Source organism: Vanacampus margaritifer, chromosome 2 (assembly GCF_051991255.1).
Source record: "Vanacampus margaritifer isolate UIUO_Vmar chromosome 2, RoL_Vmar_1.0, whole genome shotgun sequence".
Classification (NCBI taxonomy): domain Eukaryota; kingdom Metazoa; phylum Chordata; class Actinopteri; order Syngnathiformes; family Syngnathidae; genus Vanacampus; species Vanacampus margaritifer.
Window position 1 is genome coordinate 12,071,702 of NC_135433.1, and position 26,675 is coordinate 12,098,376.

The 26,675-nt window shown below is 38.3% G+C and overlaps 2 protein-coding genes across 3 annotated transcripts in view; one reads left to right on the forward strand and one right to left on the reverse strand.

Moving 5' to 3' along the window:
* Window positions 1–15,734, reverse strand: part of mmd2a (monocyte to macrophage differentiation-associated 2a) — an 18,297-nt gene extending 2,563 nt beyond the window's left edge. The window contains 7 exon segments of the mRNA XM_077557027.1: window positions 1,703–1,772; window positions 1,879–1,980; window positions 2,081–2,155; window positions 4,736–4,896; window positions 8,017–8,098; window positions 15,388–15,424; window positions 15,427–15,734. Coding sequence (XP_077413153.1) covers window positions 1,703–1,772; window positions 1,879–1,980; window positions 2,081–2,155; window positions 4,736–4,896; window positions 8,017–8,098; window positions 15,388–15,424; window positions 15,427–15,496 — 597 coding nt within the window. The 5' untranslated portion in view covers window positions 15,497–15,734.
* Window positions 15,735–18,098: 2,364 nt separating this feature from the next.
* wipi2 (WD repeat domain, phosphoinositide interacting 2) lies at window positions 18,099–26,675 on the forward strand. Of its 2 annotated transcripts, none has more exons than XM_077558908.1 (12): window positions 18,099–18,362; window positions 18,884–18,966; window positions 19,176–19,345; window positions 19,477–19,573; window positions 20,795–20,892; window positions 21,499–21,591; window positions 21,744–21,814; window positions 21,893–22,000; window positions 22,552–22,716; window positions 24,102–24,209; window positions 24,749–24,846; window positions 26,068–26,675. In XM_077558908.1, exons 1-12 carry the CDS (start codon window positions 18,289–18,291, stop codon window positions 26,178–26,180), a joined length of 1,278 nt encoding a protein of 425 aa, XP_077415034.1. In that variant the 5' UTR covers window positions 18,099–18,288; the 3' UTR covers window positions 26,181–26,675. The 2 variants fall into 2 exon arrangements, with proteins under 2 accessions (XP_077415034.1, XP_077415033.1); XM_077558907.1 differs by having other exon boundaries at window positions 18,100–18,362; window positions 21,893–22,006.

A 26,675-nucleotide genomic window follows, 5' to 3' on the forward strand; every position in this document is an offset into this window, starting at 1 on the left:
GATCGGCCAGAAAATTGTGATCGGAGCACCCCTACTTTTGTCATATCTGCAGAATGCCAGACCATAGACTCATCAAAACAACCGTCTGACATAATTGAAGGTGCAAACAAACAGGAAGAACCAAGAGAGAGTGGCTAGATTACATCAATGAATGCTACAATGTTGTTGGTCAGTGTATATTATTTAAGTATTTATTAATGTTATTGGTATTTATTTGAGTATCATTATGGCTGGGATACTGCTCCAACATGGATTACGGTTAGGGTTAGGGTTAGGGATCTGTTCATGACAAATGGCGCAACACCAAATTCATATTGCTGCTGCTGAAATGCACCATTTTCACACCGAACTATTTGTCAGGCTAAAACGAGCAATACAGACTGTTCAGTTGCGTAAATACTGACAGTGTGTGATATGCTGTACAATAGCAGGAAAAACGCTTCACTGGTTAACAGGAGATGCCTGTTTTTTTTTCTATCTTTTTTTTTTTAAATCATTCGCTGCCATCGACGGCTATAGACGTCAAACATTCATTTGAACTATTTCTATTAGTTAAAAAAAAATCCACTTTAACAAGAGTATGAAAACCTAGCATTTTTTTATTGTATATTTAGAACAGATATAAAATCATGAGTTATCTAGTAAAGTCATGCGACAAATTTTAATCGCCTGACGCCCCTCATTTTTAGTAATCTTTTCTTTTTTAAATCTTTAAAAAAAAAATGGTTATGTACTCTGGTTATGTATTTCTGGACTAAAGTCTTAGAAAAACTTTCCGCTATTTTGGACTGTAGGATACCTTTATTGCCAAACTTGTGTTTGCCAGGTGACCTAACAACAACTGACTTACCACGTAAACAATTTCAATCTACACTTGTAGCCCTTACTATCGCTAAAAAAACAATTCTTGTTAACTGGAAAAATAAACAAACTCTGGATATCGACCAATGGTCTAACCTCCTCATAAATCACATTTTAATGGAAAAAATATCTGCCTCAAATAAAAACCAAATATCAAAATTTATAGAAACATGGTCTACGTATATAGAATTTTTTAACCTAATTCTGGTTACTTAATTCTGTCTGTTAGCGAGAGCCACTACATCGTGATAACTTACATTGATGTTTCTGCATTTGGCAATTTATTATTATATTATATTATTAGTATGGGATTTTTTTTTAATGGTGAACTGATGAATACACACACACGCACGCACGCACATGCTCACCCACATACAAAAAATAAAATATATATATATATATATATGTGTGTGTATATGTATATATATGTATATATATTTAAAAAAAAAAGGAAAAAAAACATTTATTAAATTTTTTTAATTTATTTGTTTTTTTTTTTAAAAAGGAGAGCAATGATGATGTCAATAATGAGCTCTCCTGAAAGGAAAAAAAATAAGAAAAAAAATAAAAATGAAGAAAAGTTTATTAAAAATTAGGGGCGTCAGGTGATTTAAATTTTTTAATTGTAATTAATCGCATGACTTCAATAGTTAACTCACAATTAATCACACATTTTATATCTGTTCTAAATGTGCAATAAAAAAATTCTAGGTTTTCTTACTCTTGTTAACAAAAGCGGGGGGGGGAAATGGTAAACTAATAGAAATAGTTTAAATTAATTTTTGACATCTATAGGCGTCAATGGCACTGAATGAGTTAAAGACAAACGTCCAATACTAACCATAGACAGAATGACCAAAGCAGGAACAGCTCCCATGGCCACATATCCCAGCAATTCCACCAGCTTGTACCTGCCAGTAGAAACCGCCAAAGGACAATTCGTCTGTTATTCAGCACCTTTGATTCCGTTTTTTGCTTCCAGCCACACGACAGGTACTCAAAGTGTGATTGTGTTACCTCTCGTGGAAGAAGAAGACATAAAAGGACCCGAAACAAGCCATGACCCAGATCAGCCAGCGCATATGGCACGCCCACGGGCCCAGCTCCCTTAGCATCAACCTGTCGGCACACGTCGCGCAAACGTCACAGCGCCTCCGCCGTGACCTCAGTCACCCGTCACATCGCATCATGGTGTTATTTGTCTCATCAACGGACCTACCAGGGAGAGTAGGAGGCCGCTATGAAGAAGTAGATGGCCATTCGGTCGCACATGTGGAAAAGTTGCTCCACTTTCCTGCAACAGGATAAGAAAGGGAAGGAAAAAAAACATTTAATTAGGGAGGACCCAAAAATGGTCAAAATAAAAAAATGTAAGTGATAAATAAATAAAGTAAAGTCAAAATTTAAACAGATAAAAAATATATAATTCAAAAAGTAAATATAAAATAAAAATGAGACCCCGAAAATACAAATAAATATAAAAACAAATGTGGAAATAAATACAAAAATAAAAAATCCTCATCAACATCATCTAACAATGTCACATGAATGCTGAGAGATGCTGATTCCTTTTCGCAGCACGGGTGTGACATCTGAGCCTTAATTGCACACTAATTGTCGCCAAAGTCATGTAACAGATCAAGTCCAATAAAAAAATTAAAAAATCTACACACACACACACACACGAATAATGAGCTGCACATTTTGCTCTTTGTCTGACTGTAAATCCCTTGACAAGAGTTGATGCTCTTACGTAAGATTAAAGCAAGCGGAAAAGTAAGAACAGTAAATACGTTTGACGCGCAATATGACTCCTTGTCTCAGCATTCTCACCAATAATCCACTTAATCCTTTGTAATCACTGAAAGAAAAGAATTGCTTTAATAAATTCTGTAAAACGCTGGATTAAAGCACGGTCAAGTCTCCCTCTATTGAGTAATTTCATCATTTTAATGTTCAGTGGGAATGTTCTAGAATATAGTAGAACCTTAAAAGTGAGATGCAATTCATTACACTTCCAAGTTGTTTTTATTCAACATACATTTTTCCTCTATTAACTCATTTACTGCCAATGACGGCTATAAACGTCAAAAAATAATTGTAATTTAATAATTTCTATTAGTTAAACATTTTTTCCCACTTTTGTTAACAAGAATATGAAAACCTAGATTTTTTTTATTGTACATTTAGAACAGATATGAAATTTGTGATTAATTGCGAGTTAAGTAGTGAAGTCATGAGACTAATTACGATTAAAAACTTTAATTGCCTAACAGCCCAATTTTTTTTATAATTTTCTTTCCTTTTTTATTTTATTCATTCACTACCGTTGACGGCTTAAACGTCAAAAAATAATTTTAACTATTTTTATTAGTTTAACATTTTGTTTCCACTTTTGTTAACAAGAATATGAAAACTTAGAATTTTTTTATTGTACATTTAGAACAGATATAAAATTTGTGATTAATTGCGAGTTAACTAGTGAAGTCATGCGATTAATTACAATTAAAAAAAAGATAACCGCCTCTTGTCCCTAATTTTTAATCCTCTTTTTTTTTTTAAATGAATTTATGGCAGTGAATGAGTTAATGTCGCGTGATGGAATTTGCATTATGAGCAGTTGACTGTTACAGAGTAAAAACTAATCTTAAGTAAAGTAATACTTACTACTCAACATTTGATGGTCTCGTAACACAAAATAACTTTGGCGGAAGTTAGAGTAAAGTCACCTTGTGGCATATTGAGGAAAAGTATCTGACGTTTGCTGTACCTTCTATTAAATCTACTGAAGTATTAGAAGTCAGAGTAAACCCAAAGAGAGGGTTATGAGTGTTTTTTTTTAATTGTTGTGGTTTCAAGAAAAGATTTTTCGGTGGGGTTTTCCAAGATGTGTAGCAATAGTCGACTTCCTGCGTCTCATTTTCAAGACCTCTCCTATATTTCCACCACAGGCCAGGCATTCCATCAACAACAACAAAAATATTCAACGTTCATTTTGTTGTCACGACTCACGCGAGAGGAAATGTTTTGGAGTAAAAAGGAAAATTGAAAGAAATTTGAATGAAAAAGTAAAGTACCCGTGAAAAATGCACTTCAGTACAGGAAAGAAGTGCTACAGAAAATGCATAGATGGATTTAATTGATATTTAATGTACTGTTCATTAGGGGTGGGAATCTTTGAATGTCTCACAATTCGATTCGATTCCGATTTTTGGGATTTGATTTAAAATCCATTTTCGATTAAGAACGGTTTTGATTTTAAATGATTTTTGCTTCAATTTATAGATGTTCAAGTAATTGTAATGATCTACTCCAGTCTGACTCGCTAATGCTAATTAGCGCGCTACTCAAGGCACTTTTAGCACTCAAAAGAACGGCTCCACGCTGCAAAAATGGAATAACTCGATCGTGACGTTTTCCTTCTACTCTGTAATGTGGCTACAACTTAACAGTGTATTCGATCACGTGGAACCACACTGCCCCTCAGTGGCCAAATCGGTTACAACATGAACAGCGCTCCAAATAAAGGCACACACAAACAAAGGGAAGACAGTATAAAATAATTTAAATAAAATCGATTTTGGGACATTTAAAATCGATTCTGAATCGTACTAAATGAGAATCGATTTTTTGATTCACCCCTACTGTTCATATAATTCTCCTAGGCAGACATATTATTTCTTATGCCACTGTTTCTAGTATGATGTATTTTGTGAATATGATCTGAAATAACTTCATAACCAGGTCACATCTGTTGTTTATCTTAACCCCTCCAGCTTTGTTATAATTAACAATATAATGAACAAACTGTGTGTGGCTGCAAGCACAAACATTCACATCTGGCATATGATGCCACATACACACACACACACACCTGAGGTGGCTGATTTTCCAGGCAGCAGCGTGGAAAAGCGTTGAGGTGACAAAGAGGCCAGTGAGTCCGCTGCCGTAAAGCCAGGCAGCAACACGATGCGTTTGGTCCCCTGACAAGAAGTACAGCACGGAACCACCCAGCAGGCTTGGTAAGATCCAGAACTGTAAAGACACCGGTGCTGGTTTTATAAGAGAGGGAGCACTAGTAGATCGGACTGAATTATTTTCATATATATATATTCAATAATCAAAATAATTCCGATTTTTTTCCCCCTCAATGTTGTGATTGTGATTTAACATACTTTTTTTTTTCAAGGTCCTTTTCCAATGGTTGTCCGGCAAAATTAACTCATTCACTGCCATTGACGGCTATAAACGTCAAAAATTCATTTGAACTATTTCTATTAGTTTAAAAATGTTTCCACTTTTGTTAACAAGAGTATGAAATCCTAGAATTTTTTTATTGTACATTTAGAACAGATATGAAATTTGTGATTAATCGCGAGTTAACGAGTCATGCGATTAATTACGTTTGAAAACTTTAATCACCTGACGCCCCAAATTTTTTTGTATTCATTCACTGCCATTGACGTCAAAATTTCATTTGAACTATTTCTACATTATTAGTTTAACATTTTTTGTAGTATGAAAACCTAGATTTTTTTTCATTGTACATTTAGAATCGATATAAAATTTGTGATTAATTGTGTGTGAGTTAACTAGTGAAGTCATGCGATTAATTACAATTTTAAAAAAATTAATCGCCTCTTGCCCCAAATTTTTTATAATCTTATTTTTTCTGGAGAAAAAAAAACTTTTTAAAAAAATGAATTTATGGCAGTGAATGAGTTAACAAGGCTTAAAAGTAAAGGGGAAGTCAAACCAACCCCCCCCCCCAAAAAAAACCTAACAAACAAACAAATATTGACAAAATTATGATATATGTGACCTCACTAGTAAGATGATTAATATTACATTTGTGCAATATGAGTTAAGCAGCAAAATCCAGCCATTTTTATCCATCTCTGGGGGCGGCCATTTTGCCACTTGCTGTCGAGTGTCCACTGAAGATGACACCACTGTTGCTCAGGTCTCAGGTAACAACCAATCACAGCTCAGGTTCAGAAAACAGGTGCGCTATGATTGGTCGTTGCCTAAACCCTGAGCAACTGTGATGTCATCTTCAGTTGTGGCAACATGGCCGCCCCCTGAGATGGATAAAAAAGGCTGGATTTTGCTTCATAGCTCATATTACACAAATGTAATATTAACTCATTCACTGCTATTGATGGCAAAATTTCATTTGAACTATTTTTATTAGTTTAACATTTTTTCCACTTTTGTTAACAAGAGTATGAAAACCTAGAAGAAGAAAAAATATTGTACATCTTGAACAGATATCAAATTTGTGATTAATAGGGCGTTAACTATTGAAGTCATGCGATTAATTATAATTAAAAAATGTAATTGTAATAGGTGACCTAACAACAACTGACTTACCACATAAACAATTTCAATCTACACTTGTAGCCCTTACTATCGCTAAAAAAACAATTCTTGTTAACTGGAAAAATAAACAAACTCTGAATATCGACCAATGGTCTAACCTCCTCATAAATCACATTTTAATGGAAAAAATATCTGCCTCAAATAAAAACCAAATATCAAAATTTATAGAAACATGGTCTACGTATATAGAATTTTTTAACCTAATTCCGGTTACTTAATTCTGTCTGTTAGCGAGAGCCACTACATCGTGATAACTTACATTGATGTTTCTGCATTTGGCAATTTCTTATTATATTATATTATTAGTATGGGATTTTTTTTAATGGGCTTTAGGTGAACTGATGAATACACACACGCACACACGCACGCACGCACATGCACATGCTCACCCACATACAAAAAAAAAATATATATATATATATATATATATGTGTGTATATGTATATATGTATATATATTTAAAATAAAAAATAAAAATAAAAAAAGAGAAAAAAAACCTTCTTTTTTTTATTATTTTTTTTTTTTAAAAAGGAGAGCAATGATGATGTCAAATCGAATAAACAATACTGAGCTCTCTTGAGAAAAAAAAAGAAAAAGGAAAAAAAAAAAAGAAAAAAAAAAAAAGAAAAAATGTAATTGCCTGATGCGATTTAAAAAAAGAAAAGATTCTTAAAAATTAGGAACGTCAGGCGATTACTTTTTTTAATTGTAATTAATCGCATGACTTTATGAGTTAATTAACGATTAATCACAAATTTTATATTTATATTTATATTATAATTTAAAAAAATCTAGGTTTTCATACTCTTGTTAACAAAAGGGCAAAAGAAAATGTTAAACTAATAGAAATAGTTCAAATTAATATTTGACGTCTATAACCGTCAATGGCAGCGAATGAGTTAATCAGAATGCCATGTTTGGACTAGTGAGGTCACATATGACATATTATTGTCAAGAAATGTTTAAGGTTGACTTCCACTTTAACTGCCCCATAGGCCCTAGAAAGAAAGAAAAAAAAACCCATCCCAGCCTCCCCCACTAGGCTGTTTTTCTGGCAAACTATGACCTGATGGCACCGCGCCATCGACAGAATGCTGGCAGAAATACAAAGCTCCAAATTCCAAAAATAGCATTATAAATATTACCAGGGGACCACACGAAGCATTTCAAACTGTCTTTAACTTGAGTGATGATCGAAGCGATTTTGTTTTAATGCTACATGACATAATGCCGCTCATAAAACAAAACCACGTGGGTCACTAAACAGCTGTACAAAAACCTTGAAAATGTTTATTTTGTTCTTGTCGTCGGCTCCGTTTTTCTTTTCACTGTGCGTGAGAACGTTTGTGTGTGCGCCTCTCGGCCTTCTTGAAACGCTTTTCTGACTTTTGTTAGCATTCCTGCCCCTCTCCTTGCGCAGCTGCCGCCTCCGCCGTGCTTTACACAAGGTGAGCACGCATGTCGCTGCTTTTCACTCGTCGTGTCAGGCTTAAGCATCAGTACCAGCGCACTTTCTCTCTTCCATCTTCCATTCACTCGTTCGCCCCCCCGAGGCCGAAAGCGTTCGGGGATTACAGCAGATTAGGGAACGCTACAGGCTGAATCGCGGATTACAGCCCACTGTCCAGAGCAGAGAGCCCCAAATCCTGACTGTTCCGCCTCAATCCTCTGCATCTTTTTCATGGCTTTCACTCAACTGACATCACTCTGTCTTGCACATAGAGGGATAAAAAAAAAAAAAGACTTCATGTGAATTCTTTTTCCATGACTCACCCCGTGTGTGGCACAGTTAGCAGCATGTTCATAATCAGTCGGCTGGTATCGCTTATTGGCCGGCGCCCTGCAATTCATGAACCTGCCGACAGAAAGGGAAGGCGTTTGTTCGTTGAGGATGACATCATCATCAATCGGCTTCTTACGGAGTTATTTCATAACCTGTACGTGTGTGTGCCCATGTGTGAGTGTTGAGCTCATTCTTGGAGGATTTAAATGCTGCTAATCCACATCACGTTGCCGGAATTTTAACGCGCCCCATCGTTACTTGGGAGACTGTGTTGCCATGGTCACCAGTGATGTCACTGTCTTTCATACACAGGACTCGGCTAACTCCTGACACGATGCAAATAGCAAAATGTAAAAATTATTATTTTACATTTTATGATCTTTTTTTTTCGTTTTTCTTTTTGACTTTTTATGCCAATCATTCAGTAAAAACATAATTACACACACATTGAAATATTTAAAAATATTTACAATAATTTCCTAGGTTTAACAGGTTTCATTTAAGCATTTTAACTCATTCACTGCCATTGACGGCTATAGACGTCAAAAATTCATTTGAACTATTTCTTTCAGTTTAACATTTTTTTCCTCTTTTGTTAACACGAGTATGAAAAGCTATACATTTTTTTATTGTACATTTAGAACAGACATGAAATTTGTGATTAATCGTGAGTTAACTCGTGAAGTCATGCGATTAATTACGATTTACCATTTTAAAAAAATCATCTTTTCTTTAAAAAAAAAAAGATTGTTAATTTTTTTTTGTAAATTAGGGGCATCAGGCGATTAAAATTTGTAATCGTAATTAATCGCATGACTTCACTAGTTAACTCACGATTAATCACAAATTTTACATCTGTTCTAAATGTCCCAACAAAATGTTTCTAGATTTTCATACTCTTGTTAACAAAGATAGAAAAAAATGTTAAATAGAAATAGTTCAAATGAATTTTTGACGTCTATAGCCGTCAATGGCAGCGAATGAGTTAATAATCTTTTTTTTTTTTAATGAATTTATGGCAGTGAATGAGTTAACATGTCAGTGAGTGCCTTGAAAATTGTGCAAAATTACAAAGGTAATCACACTACAAAGAACAGCTACAAGTTTTAAATCAATATTATTAAATAGATCTCCTGATCATTCGTGATGTCATAAACAGATGGGAAAAGTACAAACGTTCTCTACTTGAGTATATTGAAGATACAGTACCTCACAAAAGTGAGAAGAGTACACCCCAAACATTTAATTACAGTGGGTTCGTTGCAGTTCACTTATGGACTATATGCCACGGAGGAGGCGGGACTTCCGACTTCCGGGTTTCGCCCATCAACTTTGTTTCCGGTTAGGACGTAATTGGCCGCGTTCCAATACTCGCACGAATAGTTTTATGTAGCCTTTTATACTGCAATGACATTTGTGCCGAAATTAACTCAACTTATTGCAGGATAACTCATACATTGCGGGGTTTACCTCGGTTTGTAACTCGATTTTCCGCGGGTTTTTCAGAGATGATCCTCCCCCCGGCTTCTATTTTCGATAGTGAGTACACCATTAAATTTTTTATTTATGGTACTATTTTTGTCCTTTTTTCGTAATATTTGCATAAATAAAAATAGCTTCTAAAAGCACATTCTATTACATTTCTAAACAAAATATTGAATAATTGTGAAATAAAGAAATGTGTACTTTGATGAATTTAAAACAATGTTGACATTCTTCAGTGTGCCATCACTGGTGAGCTATTTTTAGAACCCCAGTGGCTCATCCCCCCCAGCCCCGCCCCCACCTGCACTGCACTCCCAGGAGTAGAAAAAAAAAGGTAGTTGAAGGCAATTAACTTCAAAGAAGTCACTCATTTCCACAACTCAGGTGACAGACAGTATTAGAGGTTATTGATTTTATTTGTATTTTTTTTAGCGACCTCTACTTTGCGGGAATTTACCTATCGCAGGCACCCGTGGAAAGTGAGGGAACACAATATATCTTTTCATGGGACAACACCGAATGACATGTTGACACCATGTACAGTTTATATAACAGTGTACAATTATTATTCCTTCAAAATAGAGGTGTTAATAGCTAAACCCCTGGCAACAAAAGTGAGTACACCCCTAAGTGAAAATGTCCAAATTGAGTAATTTTCCCTCCCCAGTGTCAAGTGACTCATTAAAGTTGGAAGGTCTCAGGTGTGAATAGGGAGCAGGTGTGTTAACTTGGATATTACAGATCTCACACTCTCTAATATTAGTCACTGAATGTTCAACATGGCACCTCATGGAAAATAATTCTCTGACGATCTGGATCTGATACTGACACTTAGGGGTGTACTCACTTTTGCTTACAGGGGTTTAGCTATTAATGCCTCTATTTTAAGTTATTTCGAGGGAACAATAGATTTACAGTTATAAAGCTGTAGCGATGTCACTATCGAATATTTTTTAATAATTAAAATTATTCAATCGATTAATCGGATACATTTTAATTTTGCATTAAGGTGTATTACAAAAGCATTTTTTTCCAGTGGTTGGTGTTTATTTTGCACTTCATATTCATATAGTGATTAAAAAGGAGGGTTGATGTTGTGCTATGTTACCGGTTCGGTCGTTGTTTTCCAAAGTCAAAACAGATGTTTGCAAATGTCTTATAGATAATCAGTCTTCTTTCATGAAAGACTACAGAAATCAGTCAACAATTACTGTTGATATGCAGAAATCAGAGACCATTTTAAATGACAGAATGGCTCTGTGCTGTATGCAAATTACGATTGTGTGTGCCTGTTGGATTGAGTAAACAGTGTGTTCTTGAGAACCAAAGATTTCACTTCATTTGATGTCTATAAACATCACAGGCTCCAAACGACTACTCGATTATTATAATGGTAGCCGATTAATTTGATAATCGATTACTTGTAAATGAATCGATTAATTTTGACAGTTTTAAAAACCCTGCACACTGACTACTTTTCACTATGTCAAAGTGTCATTTCTTCAGTGTTGTGCCAGGAAAATATATAATTAAATATCTGCATAAAAGTCACTTTTGTGAGTAACTGTTTATTGCCAAAAACATCATTGTTTAGCACTGCTCAAGTCTTGCCTTGCAATTGTGTGTGCAATTTAATCCGATATGTAAATCGCAGGAAGAAGAAACACATCTGGAGATGTTACAAAACCACGGTAAGATGAACACACACACACACACACACACACTCACGTACACACAGCAAGTTTTACCCAGGGCCACAGGTGCGTCTGTGTGGGTCAGCTGTGTTATTTAATTACACACTGAGAGCACTTCCATGCGCACAAACATGCGTCTTGCCCCCAGCGCACCTACAGTACATCTGTTTGTTGTGATGTTTTATTCGACAGAATGTGGAGGCTGCTCACTTCTAGTATGAAACACAAAACCCCTCTTATGTAATGCACAGGGTGGACAAAACTTGGAAAAAAATGTATAAAGGAGAAAGAAAGAAAGTTTGGGATGTTTTTTCTTGAGACCTTCCCGCGCTTCCCGTCAATTTGTCATTGCAACACAAACTCTCTGGCACCTTTATTGAAATGAGGGTCACACATGAGTGTGTATGACTTTCTTGAAAGCAAATATTAACCTGTGTCATAACTTTGAACCCGCCTAGCTAAAGAAAACTGATGCACGGTCTTTTCATTTCCCAGGGACCTCGGTAAGCTTCGCTCAGCCGTGTTTTTGTGGACGCTGTTGTGACGCTATCAATGGACCGGAGTGTCCTCTAATTGCTTCTGACGGAATTGTGCGTGTGAGTGTGTTTGTGTACTTGGACTGAAGGGAGGGGAAGACTGATCAGAGGAGACATTGTTGTCATCATCAGCGCAACTATTCTCTTCTTTGTCTTGGGCACACACTGTCCCTTCCCTTGTGTACACACACACACACACACACACACACACACGTACTGTACATGCCTAAAGGTGTGTGTTTGTGTGATTATGTTCATGTATGGTATGTGCGTGTGTGTGTGTACTTCTCATAAACAGAGGTGGCAAATCCAGGTTCAGAAAGTATCAACCCTGCCACATTTTGGATTTAGCCCCTTGTGCTAGCTAGCTAGCGCCCTAGCAGGTAAACGAATACCACGAGAGCTAGCTAGCTAGCACCTGCGGCTAAAGCCAAACTGTAGCAGGGTTTTTTCTTTCTGGACTTGGATTTGCCACTTCTCTGCATAAAAAAAGTAAGTTTAGCTATAATAGCTCATTTCACCACATTCCATACATTAATAGGATTGGTTATGTTTAAGCTGTGTGTGTTTGCGTGATTATGTTCATGTATGGTATGTGCGTGTGCGTACTTCTCATAAACAGAGGTGGCAAATCCAGGTTCAGAAAGTATCAACCCTGCCACATTTTGGATTTAGCCCCTTGTGCTAGCTAGTTAGCGCCCTAGCAGGTAAACGAATACCACGAGCGCTAGCTAGCTAGCACCTGTGGCTAAAGCCAAACTGTAGCAGGGTTTTTTCTTTCTGGACTTGGATTTGCCACTTCTCTGCATAAAAAAGTAAGTTTAGCTATAATAGCTCATTTCAGCACATTCCATACATTAATAGGATCGGTTATGTTTAAGCTGTGTGTGTTTGCGTGATTATGTTCATGTATGTTATGTGCGTGTGCGTACTTCTCATAAACAGAGGTGGCAAATCCAGATCCAGAAAGTATAAACCCTGCCACAGTTTGACTTTAGGCCCTTGTGCTAGCTAGCTAGCGCCCTAGCAGGTAAACGAATACCATGAGCGCTAGCTAGCTAGCACCTGCGGCTAAAGCCAAACTGTAGCAGGTTTTTTTCTTTCTGGACTTGGATTTGCCACTTCTGCTCATAAAAAGTACGTGTTTAGCTATAATAGCTCATTTCAGCACATTCCATACATTAATAGGATTGGTTATGTTTAAGCTGTGTGTGTTTGCGTGATTATGTTCATGTATGGTATGTGCGTGTGCGTACTTCTCATAAACAGAGGTGGCAAATCCAGGTCCAGAAAGTATCAACCCTGCCACAGTTTGACTTTAGGTCCTTGTGCTAGCTAGCTAGCGCCCTAGCAGGTAAACGAATACCATGAGCGCTAGCTAGCTAGCACCTGTGGCTAAAGCCAAACTGTAGCAGGGTTTTTTCTTTCTGGACTTGGATTTGCCACTTCTCTGCATAAAAAAGTAAGTTTAGCTATAATAGCTCATTTCAGCACATTCCATACATTAATAGGATCGGTTATGTTTAAGCTGTGTGTGTTTGCGTGATTATGTTCATATATGGTATGTGCGTGTGCGTACTTCTCATAAACAGAGGTGGCAAATCCAGATCCAGAAAGTATAAACCCTGCCACAGTTTGACTTTAGGCCCTTGTGCTAGCTAGCTAGCGCCCTAGCAGGTAAACGAATACCATGAGAGCTAGCTAGCTAGCACCTGCGGCTAAAGCCAAACTGTAGCAGGTTTTTTTCTTTCTGGACTTGGATTTGCCACTTCTGCTCATAAAAAGTACGTGTTTAGCTATAATAGCTCATTTCAGCACATTCCATACATTAATAGGATCGGTTATGTTTAAACTGTGTGTGTTTGTGCATGTGTGTGTGTGTGTGTGTGTGTTTCTTTTTCCAGTAATGCTCAAGTTCATTTCCAGTGGGACTCAAACTCAGATTCTCACGATAACAGTCTCACCATCTCCCATGCACGCACGCGGCCACAAGATTGTGCATGTGCCAGGATTATGTTGTTATGATGATCTTTTTGGAATTATGGCTAAAAAGTTCAGCCTGATATGTAATACCTCATTGTCCCATGGGCTTTTTTGGGAGATGTTAAGATGTTTGTTTGTTTTTTTCAAAATGAAGCCAGGCTTGGATATCTCTTTGTAAGCTATGACCGATTTATCCCATCGACAAGACTTAAAGAAGATGGGAGATTGTTTTCACATATACTAAACCGCCAGAACTTGCCGTAAAGTGCCTGTGGCTCCTTTAATGTTGCCATCGACCTCTTAGCAACCATCCTGACAATTTATGTCCCTCATCTTTGCATTAACTTTGAAGGGACGTCTAGTTCTTGTGATATCACAATTTTGCCATATGTTCTCCAATTGATAAAACCTGTCTTCAATACATTCCAAGGTGAATGTAAAGCCTTAAAATGTATTTTGTACGCTTCTCCTGATACTGTGGAAGTTCTTTGTGAACCATCGTGCCGTAGAGTGTGACTAGAAAAATGTCAGGAAAAGCAAACTAGGACATCAAAACTTAGTTTGGGTTTAATTAGAAACACTTTAAATGGTGGCAGGTGTAGGCTGACTCCCATTTAACCTGAGTTCAAATGTGATTGGTTCATTCTGAACACAACACCATCCACAATTTAACAATAAGAAGAGGGTGTGCACACTTGTCCTAATACATGATCGCGTGTGTATTTTTCCTCCCCACAATTGAATTCAAGGTCACATTAATGGTGGAAAATGGTTTAAAATTATTTCTTGATCTCGTTTTTTTTAACCTGACATTTGAACAGGGTATACTGTATACGTGAATACTTTTTGCATGCACCAAATATGATGTTATTGTTGTTGCTGTGTTGCTGTGTCTTGTAGCCTAAAAACCAAGCACTTCACTTCTAGTGATCAAAAATTCTCTGTCTTATCTGAAAAAAATGCATACATGTTGTATTTTTTCATTCATTCTTCATTAACTAATTTTGCCTTTTTTTTTGTTAGTCAGTTCACATTAGGAACGCTACCAGAACAAGTTTTGAAAGAAGGCCAAAGCAGCTCTTAAAAAACAGCGACTCAAATCGAAATTAAAGGGAAACTACTTTTTTATTTTGTTTGAAGTTTTTTTTTTTGTAGTTATTGGGGTTAGGTTAGAGTTAATTAGCAAAACAGGTAGCCTACAGTAATTGTCAGAAATATTCAAATGTTCTTTTCAGTACGCTGCTTCTTTATTATGAATTTTTTTTTATTTTTTTTTTTTTTATTATTTATTTATTTTTTTTAACACAAAAGTAACTGAACTTCTCCTCTAGTACAGGGAGTACTTTAGCCATCTCTGCCCAACAGGCAGGTTTTTAAAAATAAAAAATAAAAATAAAAAGAAGAAGAAGAAAGAAAAGTAATGCCGTGTATTAAACTACAGTACAGTGGAACGGCACAAATTTTGAACCGCAGCTTAAGAGCAGGTCGCACAACAACAACAAAAAAAGTTAGATAAATCTGAATGGGATGTCACGCACACTCGCGAAAGCACAATGAATCCATAGAAATACTCGGACCATGCGCGTCAGTGCGATTAGGTGCACTACAATAGTTGCTTTCCAATTATTAAAATAATAATAATAAAAGCCTAATTCCCTCATACCTTCCAAATGTCGTCCCCTTCAGGTCCATCTTGTGCGCGCGTGCGAGTCTCCGTCTACGGATTCCCCATTCCGGATGTCCCACCGCCGTGCACTCAAACATAAATACATAAGTCCAGCCAGCCCAACACAACAACCTGTAGGGTCGGTCCGGCCAGTCCTACCACGACTGTAGACAAGAACGGCAGAGGCGGCGGCTAAAGCACTTCAACGCAACTTTTCACCAGCGCGAGAATAAACACGGGTTGCATTCCTTTGAGCAAGCTTGGGTGGTGGTCTTCTGGGTCTGCGCAGAGTTCTGTGTAGAGTCTCGGATGTGTTCTGGCAGGATGTTCCGCTGGACTGGGCATGTAATCCCTCCTCCCCTCTCCTCCCTTCTTCTGGCCGATGATAACACAACAGCCAACCACCACTTCACTCCTCCCCATGCACACAATGTATCTCCTCCCTCAAGTCTGCACTGTATTTTAGCTGTAAATATTTGTAGAGGAAACACTGGCCAATGGACTGCAAATACAGTAGGCAAACTGTCAGCGTCATAGATTGCCACTTTTGCTGCATTTTTTTTTTTTTTTACAATTGCAAACTCAGGGAAGTCGGTTGCCTCCACGCCAGTTTTCGTATAATTGTCACTCTTTAGTAAGCAAAGAATGTTCTGCTAATAGTTTAGTCTATTAATGTTTAATGATATCAACCAAATTTCTAATTTCGCACCCCCACCCCTGCGCCCCCCAACCGCGCGCTCCCGCTCATCAGCGGGAGGGCGACACTACACACTCTCAACCTCGCACCCGTCGACTGAAACGCGCAACCGAGGGGCACAAAAGCGGAGGCGCAAGTACTGGGACGCGGGCCACACGTCGCCAAACAGAAACGGAAACAAAGCTGATGGGTGAAAACCCAGATGTCGGAAATCCCGCCTCCTCCGTGGCATATAGTCCATAGAATACAGTATATCCATGATGTAGCATATGTCACTATGTTAATGATTTGACAACCTTAATGTGTTTTCTAAACATGAGGTTCAGCCAAAATGTCATGCGCGCTCGCAATGGGCTCTTGCAAACATTTCTACTTTAGAAATATGCACACTGCAATGGAAAATTAAATATTATCCAACTACTAACAGAATCCCTTGTGTGGCAGTGGCAGTGTAGGGTTGGTGCGTGAGGCAGAACAGACACATTATGCAAACAAATCAGGTTACACATTCATCACTGACTTTGTTTACTGATAAAATCCACTATATCAACCACAGTGGCCAAGTAAGTATAAAGTATCGTAAATGTCATGGGACATAGTGATTGACTTACACTAGTCTATAATATGTGCCTTATTTTTTCATATTTATTCATGCAATTATGGCTTGTGCAGCTTTGCTTTCTGTTTCAGAAGACGTACTAGGCGTGTGTGTGTGTGTGAGTGTGTGTGTGTGTGTGTGTGTGTGTGTGTGTGTGTATTACTTATGGGCGACCATAGCTTAACCCAACCATTTTGTTCATGTTCTGAAGAACAGTTAATGTTCTGAACTGTTATAGCACTAAAGATGCAGAAGATTGGATTAGTTGTACTTTTTTTTTTGTACTTAAGTTGAACCCCTTTTTTGGTAGAAAATTTGAAGCGGCCTAAACACACCAACAGTAGACTCATTCTCACGCGGCCCCAACATAAAATAAGTAGGGCTGTCACAAGCAAATATTTAGAATCGATTTTTCTACCTATTATTCTATCAATTAATCAGATAACATTTTATTTTGAATGAAAGTGAATTCCAAAACATTTTTGCCTGATTGTTTACCTAACAGTAATCAGTGATTGTTTTTATTTTAACCAGATATTGTTGTTTATTTTGCATTGTTTAGTGATAAACAAAATAAAAAAAGGAACATTATACGAGTGTGATTGCTGTTGTAGGCCTTACTCACCAATGTTTTTTAAACTGATTCAATTACAGTACTCTTTTGGTTATCGTTTTCAAAAGTAAAAGTAGATGTTTCCAAATGTCTTATTTTGATTAAACATAAAATTCTGCTTTCAGAGGACAACAGAAATCAGAGAACAATCACTGTTGAGTCTGACCTCAGAGGATTTGAACAAGTGAAACAATGGCTCTAAACTTGTTCAATTTGGGTTCTCACTTAAAATACTTTTTTGACTTGTCAAGTTATTCACCTGTAGTTACTCAGGACCTTTTTATTAATTATTGGGAGGACAACGTTCTATTGTAAACTGAGAAACACTACTCTTACTTGAGTACAATTTTTGGCTAATCACATTTCATAACGTTAGCCATGCCAGTTGAACAGGTTATTTTGATAGCCTCCCCAAAGTTTTTTTTTTTTCTCATTGAGGCAAGTTCTCAAAACAGGTATTGTACACAATTGACAGGAAGCATTTTTTTAAACGTTCGTACTTAAGTACATTTCAGACGAGTTGAATCAGTACTTTTACCCGAGTCTTGCTCAGTGTATGTTTGCCACCTCTGAACTACCATATATCGACAGCTGATGGCGCTGTGAAATCATAAAATTCCATGGTTTGGGTTTGTACGTGTTTACAAACTTGAGCATTGTTTTTTCCCTCGAATATTTTTGGGGGGAATCAACAGAAAAATGACTCAAAACAGTGGCAAGTAAATTTGGATTTCCCCCCATGTTCAAGACTAGTGGAACAAATGTGTGTCGATTCCTTTAAAGCCGCCCCATGCTTCTGGATGCGCGCATGCGCAGATGCGTGAAGGAGCAACCCCCAATGAAAAACAACAACAATCCTGTTAGCAGTACGGTTGACCAACGCAATGGTTCCCTAAAACTCAACGAAACGTCTGGCCTCGAACACACTACAATTACCAGACCAGCTCCTTCACTTTCCCCGGGCCTTTATACGTCGATGGTGCCGAGCTCATGAACTTGGCCAGCCTAAGCGGGGATGCGGGCGGAAGCCAGCTCCTTTTCGCCAACTTTAACCAGGACAACACGTAAGCCAAGGCCGGGCCGAATGCATGGCAGGGCGGGGAAGAACGCAGACAGGTTCCGGGGAATGCTTGGTGCTACGGTGGGCCGTGTTGTGGAGCTAGCTGACGTTAGCGTCCATTTTTGTGGGCTTTTCGACTTAATGGCGGCTTGACACTGCTAGATGAGACTTGGCCGGCATATGTTTTCTCTGAATGCCAAAGCTAATGTCCGAGTATTGTTTGTTATCCAATTTTAATACTCTAGCTTGTCTTATATTGTCGGTGGTTAGCCGCTAGCTGCTAGGCTAATGTGATGTTTTTAGCTACATCTGTCAGATTTGTATTCACCATTTTCACGTTTTTCACTTCGTGAATGTATTGTAATATTTTCTGGGGCCAGCTGTGCGACATAAAATTATGTTAATTTGGGGGGGTTGTGTATAAACATGCTGAGTTTGATACAATTGCGCAAAGCTGGGACGTTACAGGTGTATTGTCTTTCTGTTGCGGCGATGACTTGTGTTTGTATTGTGTTGATTTCAAAGGTCCCTGGCTGTTGGAACCAAATCGGGATACAAGTTCTTCTCTCTGTCAACCGTGGAAAAATTGGAGCAGATATATGAATGTAGTGAGTATCCCATAGTGTGTGAACATACAACATTGTTCTTAATCAGGTAGTGTATAAATACTGAGTGTGACTGTGTGTGTCTACAGCTACTGTCACTTCCATACTTAGCTTCTTTGTCATGACACATCCTCCAAAGTCCTACAATGAATGTAACTCAACTAACCGCTAAAGAGACACATGAAACCCGATGGTGTGTTTGTGTCATACAGCGGACACAGAGGATGTGTGTATCGTGGAGCGTCTGTTCTCCAGCAGCCTGGTGGCCATTGTCAGCCTGAAGGCCCCCAGGAAGCTCAAAGTGTGCCACTTCAAGAAGGGAACTGAAATCTGTAACTACTCTTACTCCAACACAATACTGGCTGTTAAACTCAACAGACAGGTAAGAAAATAAACACTCATTCGTTTAACTTATTTGCAGGGTCTTCCATCATGTTTCAAGCTAAATAACAAACAGAATCTTTTGATAATTTGGTTGTTTATTTATTTATTCTTTGGTGGTTTCTTTGACAGAGGCTGATAGTGTGTCTGGAAGAGTCGCTTTACATTCACAATATTCGAGACATGAAAGTGCTGCATACAATCAGAGAGACTCCATCCAACCCTTCAGGTATGTATAAAGCTTATGTATGCTTGCAGTATGTATGTGTCCTGCAGTGTTTGGCACCCATTTCACTCAACCATCACTCCTTTTATGCCCTCATGTGGATGATCTAGTTCTCTCTGTGGTGTGCAATGTAAAAATACAACTGTGTGTAAATTAGGTTTCCCCATTAGGGATAATAATTGGTATTATAAATCAAATTAAAGGTAACTGAGAAGTGTAAAACGCATAAAGAGATTACACTGTCAATATTCAGGTTAAGGTCAAAATTCTGAAAGATTCAGAATAGCCCGTTTACAGATGTGATTAAACAAGTAACTCTGTATCTTTATTTAACCCGCCATAATGTAGCAGTAAAGTCAGAATTACAGTAAATGTATAGAAAACGCATACAGCCAATAAATATGAAACATCCATCCATTTTCCTAACCGCTTAACCTCACTAGGGTCGCGGGCATACTGGAGCCTATCATAGCTGTCTTCAGGTGGAGTATAAAAAAGACAAACAACCATTCATACTCACTCACTGTTTATTCAACCTACCTTGCATGTCTTTGGAATTTGGGAAGTTTACACTTAATAAGTAATGCAAATTATTAATACATTCATTTAAACAGTACAGTGGTGCCTTGAGATCCAAGTGCCCCGATTTATAAAGTCACACAAAGAGGACAAAATAAGACTGTTATTACTAGGGCTGCAGCAAGTAGTGGGCGATATGACAATATTAAATCGCGTGAAGATAAGATAACCGCTGCGTACCAAGGCATTAATGGTCATATATTATTTGGTCAGGTTTATTTTGAAGTTACCCGGAAACTCGTTTTCACCCCTATGCGCGACAAATTCGTTGTGTACCATTCAGAACCTTAACATGTATGAATTGCATCCAATATTATTTAAAAAAAAATGTGTATACAAACACTTGTTGGCTGTAATTATGCTGTAAAATAATCAGTTGAAGACCACTTAAGTACGGTGGTAAATGGCTAATGTTTTCTTAACTCCATGCACTCTTCGTAAGCTTGAAATGTCATATGTCAGAACCGTTATAGTGTTTCAAATTGCTTGGCCCATTAGAAGCAGCCCTCTGTCACACCACACAATACCTTTCTTTGACTGTGTCATTTAATCATTTAAATAATTTTGATATCGCTCTCTGCTTGTATCTTTTTCTTTGAATGATATTATGCTTGAATTTGTTTGCGTTTGTGCGCCTTCCTACAGGATTGTGTGCCCTGTCCATTAGCAATGACAATTGTTACCTTGCATATCCTGGCAGTGCCATGATAGGAGAAGTTCAAGTATTTGACACTGTCAACCTGGTAGGTGAACACAATAACAACACCCTTTCTGCCCCTCAGACTGTTTCTTTCGGTACGACTTGACAGTTTTGGCAGTAACTGGAGATGTTCATTACAAATTTTCATTACTTGTTCAGCTACACACTTTTAACCAGAGAAGAAAGTGGAAGTATTGGGTTGCAGCTCGACTGTGATGATATCGGTCATAGTCTAACTAAGACAGCTCTTTGTTTGCTTTTGTTGTTGTCAGTATTTCCTTAACTTTTGCTGTGGTGTAGGCAAGACAGCTTTATTTGTATAGTGCATACACAGGTGCAATGTGCTTCACATAATTCAATGTGTAATATTTATAAGCATTTACAAGCACAAGAGTTAAAGACATGTAAAAGTGACGTAAATAAAAAAGTACTTTATTAAAATTACTAAAAGAACATACAGTACAATGTGAGATTATTTTAGAAATGTTGATTTTAAAAATGCTTTAAAAGAGCTTAATTAAATACTGTAGGTATGTGGAAACAAAGCATAGTCTTTAACCTGATTTGAAAAACATTTATACTTGGGGCTGACTTCACTTGAGTTGGCAGCTTATTCCACCCCTTACACGCGCGTGTGTGTTCGTTCCAGCGAGCCGCAAACATGATTCCAGCTCATGACAGCCCATTAGCAGCTCTTGCTTTTGATGCCAGTGGAACCAAACTGGCCACAGCTTCAGAGAAGGTAGGACTGTAACAAGGCCCTCTCGCCTCTTTTTTTTTTCTTTCTTTCCTCTCTCTCTCCTTCTGCACGCTTGAGTTAATAAAGTCTCCTTGCATCGCCTTCAACTGTTGTCTCCCTCTGCGTGTCTTTTGTGTTTTACTTCCTCGTCCCAGGGCACAGTCATCCGTGTCTTCTCCATCCCAGAAGGACAAAAACTCTTTGAGTTTCGACGAGGCGTCAAGAGGTGATTGGTGTGCTCGGTGCAACAAAATTTCACACCACACCAAAGTGTCATTCTCTTATCTGTGTGTATGTGTCGTAGGTGTGTGAGCATCTGCTCTTTGGCCTTCAGCATGGAAGGCTTGTACCTGTCAGCTTCCAGCAACACGGAGACGGTTCACATCTTCAAACTTGAAACACAGAAGGAGAAGTATGTGTACGTATTTGAAAAAGAATGCAGGTTCTGCTGTAAAAGCCTCTGATAGCATGATAATTCACTCACCTGACTTCTGTGCAGGCAGCTCGGGTTCATCTTATACTCAGTGATGATAATGTCTCTCAATCTAAAGTTCAAATGAAAGGTTTCCAGATGATTTGGTTTTGGAAAACTGTACCATAAGTGTGCATGTTTTTGCACATGCGTTAATGACTCTTTGTAACTACCACTAACAACCCAGGCTAAACTTAGCTCTTCCCTGACACATAAAACTCTGATTCAAGGTGTATCACTTGACCATACATAACACCAATTACTTGACTACTGTCCTGTTTATATCACTTTGGCAGTATCTTGTGGCATCTTACGTAGTTTCAGAATGGGCGCAAAAATGCATTAAAGGTGAGATTTTCTGAGACTAGCTGGTGATACTGTAAATACCACGGGGGGAGGAGCTAAGAACCAAGAAGGGGGTTGCTGTGTAAAAAGTTAATGGATCGTTCTACTCTGAACTTAGCATAGTTTCTCACATTGTGTGTGTGTAGGCCAGCAGAGGAACCTACTACATGGGGAGGATACCTGGGCAAGGTTCTGATGGCATCAACCACCTATCTGCCCTCCCAGGTCACAGAAATGTTTACACAGGGTCGAGCCTTTGCCACCGTGCGGCTGCCCTTCTGCGGCCATAAGAACATCTGCGCTTTGGCAATGTAAGTTTCTCTCTCTGCTTTGTTGATTGCACTCAAGAAATAAAAATTTAAAAAAAACACCAGAAGGAAATTCATTGAGATCCAGAACAGTCACGTAGCTATACAGCTGCCATTGATCGTTTGTAATGTTTTCATTTTTTTTTTATGCGTTTTGTTTTTCAAATTTATTTTACCGGTAATTGCCATCTGAAGAATGAGGTGTCAAGAGTGACAAATGTATGTAAAATAACAATAGAAGTGATTCAACCTGTAAAAATCACTTTCAAGTGATTTTTTATGCCTTATACAAATACTTATTACAGCTAAGGATATGCTGTCCAAATCTGTATTATATGGAATTATCCCAGTGGTGGGCAGTGGTTTTCACACCTAGGCCTTCACTCAACAAAAACTTAAATGATCAAAATTCTGTCTGGTGAAAATCCTGAGTGGCTAGTAACACAGTATCAGAATGGAACGGTAAACAGTAGCCGCAGTGCATGGCGACAAAATCAAACAGTCGAACTACAGTATGAAGTGTTTATTGTCGCTGCGACCAGCAACTTTGTGATGCTGACCGTCCGCTAAGCTAAGTGCTCATGAAGCATGTCCATCTCAATGTGATGGCGTACGGCAGTTGGCCAGGCAGAGTCGTACACGGCAAAATAACTCTAGCAGGAGAGTTGCCAGTCACGGCAAAAATAATCACTGCCAACTGTTTATCATCAATTACAACATCCGTCCTCTATCCGGCTGCGTTACAACAGTCAACTCCAAATCTAGTCACAACAGTTAAGTAAAACACAGTTCATAATCATTCATCTCATAACATGTCTAAAACAAAAACCTCACCAGAGATTCTCTTTTGCTAGCCATGTTCATATGGTCAGAGAGCTACAGTACATAGTTGTTCCACTGCGAACGTGGTGAATAGATCCTTTACCGGGTTAAAACAAGCTACCCAGCTACAATTGTTATAAGCCTAATTGTTGCAATGTCCAGGTTTTTCAGTTTTTTTAAAGTCCGCCTTGAAAATGATTTTTCAGTCATGTACAGTTTGCTGTCCTCTCACCGCTTCGTGTAATGAAATCCCATTTAAATAACTCTGAACCAATCACAGTACGGAAGAATGATGACGTCCTCCAAGGTCCCCTCTGTTTATGTTCTGTGGATTCAACTTGTAATCTGATTGGTTCAGATTCTTAAAGGTGCATTGTTGAAGGCCCTGACAGAACACCGCTGAAATAGCCGTCCGATGTTATCCTAGAATTTCTGTACATATTACCGCCAGTGGGAACTAGGTAGAGGCACGTCAGCATGGCAAATAATGTAAATGCATGAGTTAATGAATTCACCGTAACATACACATTCTTATTTTTGTCTGTTTGCTTTTTTTTTTTCCGTAGGATTCAGAAGATTCCCAGGTTGTTAGTTGCCGCGGCTGATGGCTACTTGTATCTCTACAACTTGGATCCACAAGAAGGAGGGGAATGCACACTCATGAAACAGCACAGGTAACGCACACACAGACACATAGTCAAAGTGCTGTTTTCTTGTACACCGATAACTTTATTCCACTTGTACTAAATAAGACCATATTGGGATTCTAATGTTTACATGACTTACCTAAAGGTTATTCCATTCATCATCATGTTTGCATTCTTGTCAACGACTGCTACGTAGGCCACAATGTAAGGTACTCATTAACGGTAGAGACAGACTAACAAAATATACAAACAATTTAGAATAACTAAACCTTTTGTGATTTTTTTTATGTTTATATGAGTTCATTTATTATCGTTTACGTCTGTGTTGTCACTGCCTCATGTTGACTGTGACACAAGTTATATGTGGGCAATTTGGGCATATGTGGATTGTTGTTGCGTGATCTGTCACTCTAAACACAGACATACAGTATCAGATGTGTTCATTTACATTTACATGAAAATAGAGTACGGCAATAATAGTTAGAGGAATTCAATTGGACATTTTCACTTGCACCTGCAGTGTCAATCTAGCCTTTGTGAAATAGAACCTCTGCTGTTGACCTCAGGTTAGACGGCAGTGCAGAGCCATCAAATGAGATCCTGGAGCAGGGGTCACATGATCGGCCACTTGTGGCGCAGACGTACAGTTCTTCTGTCACTAAAGGTATGTCACAAAGGATGCTCACACTTATCAGCAAGGTACATTAAAAATATTCCTTGAAAGCTGCGTTTGAAAACATGCCTACAGAATCCAGAAAAAGGAAGGAGCAACGTTACAGGGTACACACGTACCGACACGTGGGTTAAATTGAACCATTTTCACTCGCTTGCAATCAAATTCAGCAAAAACCTGATTCTCGTATGTCTCTAAAAAAATTATCTTGAGGGATTATATTGTAGGGATACAAAATAATGCTACTTTCAACCGATACCGATAAACCAATAATTTAGAAAATGACGATAATTGTTTGCAAAATTAACTTGGGTGCAAATATACTTTCAAGTCATACTATAAGTCTAACGTACAAATCAATTGAAACATTGTGTAAAGCACCATGAAGCTGAATTTTATTGATGTCTCTGCTTCAAAGACAACCAGTAAGTGGGTTTGCCAAAACAAAACAGCCATGGTTTAAAAATGCAACAAAAAACTGCAAGGGTAACATTTTGGGGAGACACAGTAAAGAAAGCCTACACTGGCGACTGCCATGTTGCCATGATGCATCTTCTGTCAACACGAGAGCACGCGCATGATGATGTCACAAATACCATACTGCCATAGGAGTTTGAGGGGAGGGGTTGAGGAGTTGGCCACATATATATATATATAAAAAAAAGTTTTTTATGTCATTACTGTTCGTATTGTTGCTTTTGCGTGTTAATGTGTGCCTTTCAGGGGTGTGGCCTTGAGTCACCTCAGGCATTAGTTGCTCCTTATTTCACTTCACTCAGATGGGGGGGAGTTTTCTGTTAAACATCGCTGGCGTTGGGCTGAAACCTCATAAGTCATAATATGGCAAATGTAATACTTTTCCCCAAAATCTATACTTCTAGCCAGTCCACACGCGTAGGTCTCATTTTTATGAATTATTATCTAAAGTGTTAAAAATGGCTTGCTCCCTCTGATGATGTAATGTTAATGGTTGAACAAACATGCCGTTTTGGGTGTCTTCTAAAAAGTCATGTTTTTGGAAACTGCTCTATTTGAACAGTAAGCGCACACGTGGGCAGTTTTTCCACGTTAGCGATGGGGTCTCTCAAATTTCTAAATCGGAATTTGTGTGTAGCGTACCTGACTTTACACTAACGGCAGGGAGGAGTATCTATTATTTTGTGTTCCCCATTACGTGAGCCTTGAAGCCACCCTCACATTTGAATATCCTAGGTTACTGTGATGAGCAGGGCGCCGTTGGAGGGGCGGGTCTAGAGGAAGACCTCAACAGCTTGCGACTGGAGGACGAGAACGAGCAGCCGCCCCTCATCCTGGAAACTGACTGACCAAACGACCCCAACCACCAATCAGAGGGCTCCTCTGGCGCTGCTATCGACAAGTGACACGAGGGGAGGGAGGGAAGGATCAGAGAAGGAAGGTGTTGTTTTGTTTTTTTAAACACGAGTGCTCCGGAGCCTTTCTGTTGTTATCTGTGGTTTGTCTTTTCACATACACCTCAACATTTTATCTTCCTCCCTTCCTTCTTGTGCTCCTTTTCCTCTCAGTTGAGTCTGTGCGGACCAAACTGACCGCTTTGCATGTACATGTGCCAACCGCTCAAAAGAAACCCCAATGTGAATGAGAGCGTGAGCGTGCGTGTTGGACTTTTGATCAAAAATAGAAATGTAGCTGTGCTCTACTGAAGAAACACACGCAGATTCTAGCGCTGTGTAAAAAAACAAAAACAATTGTGTAAGTGCCTCTTTGCCCTCCTATCATGTTTTCTGTTTGAGATCTCTGCATTGGCTTAATAAAATCTATTTTCATTTGTCTGATCTTAA

Excerpts from the sequence above, each read along its gene's own strand:
- wipi2 (XM_077558907.1), top strand. The coding sequence starts at position 18,289 with ATGAACTTGGCCAGCCTAAGCGGGGATGCGGGCGGAAGCCAGCTCCTT. Across the intron at positions 19,346-19,476 it reads CTGTTAAACTCAACAGACAG|AGGCTGATAGTGTGTCTGGA; the intron begins GTAAGAAAATAA and ends TTTCTTTGACAG. Across the intron at positions 24,210-24,748 it reads ACACTCATGAAACAGCACAG|GTTAGACGGCAGTGCAGAGC; the intron begins GTAACGCACACA and ends TGTTGACCTCAG.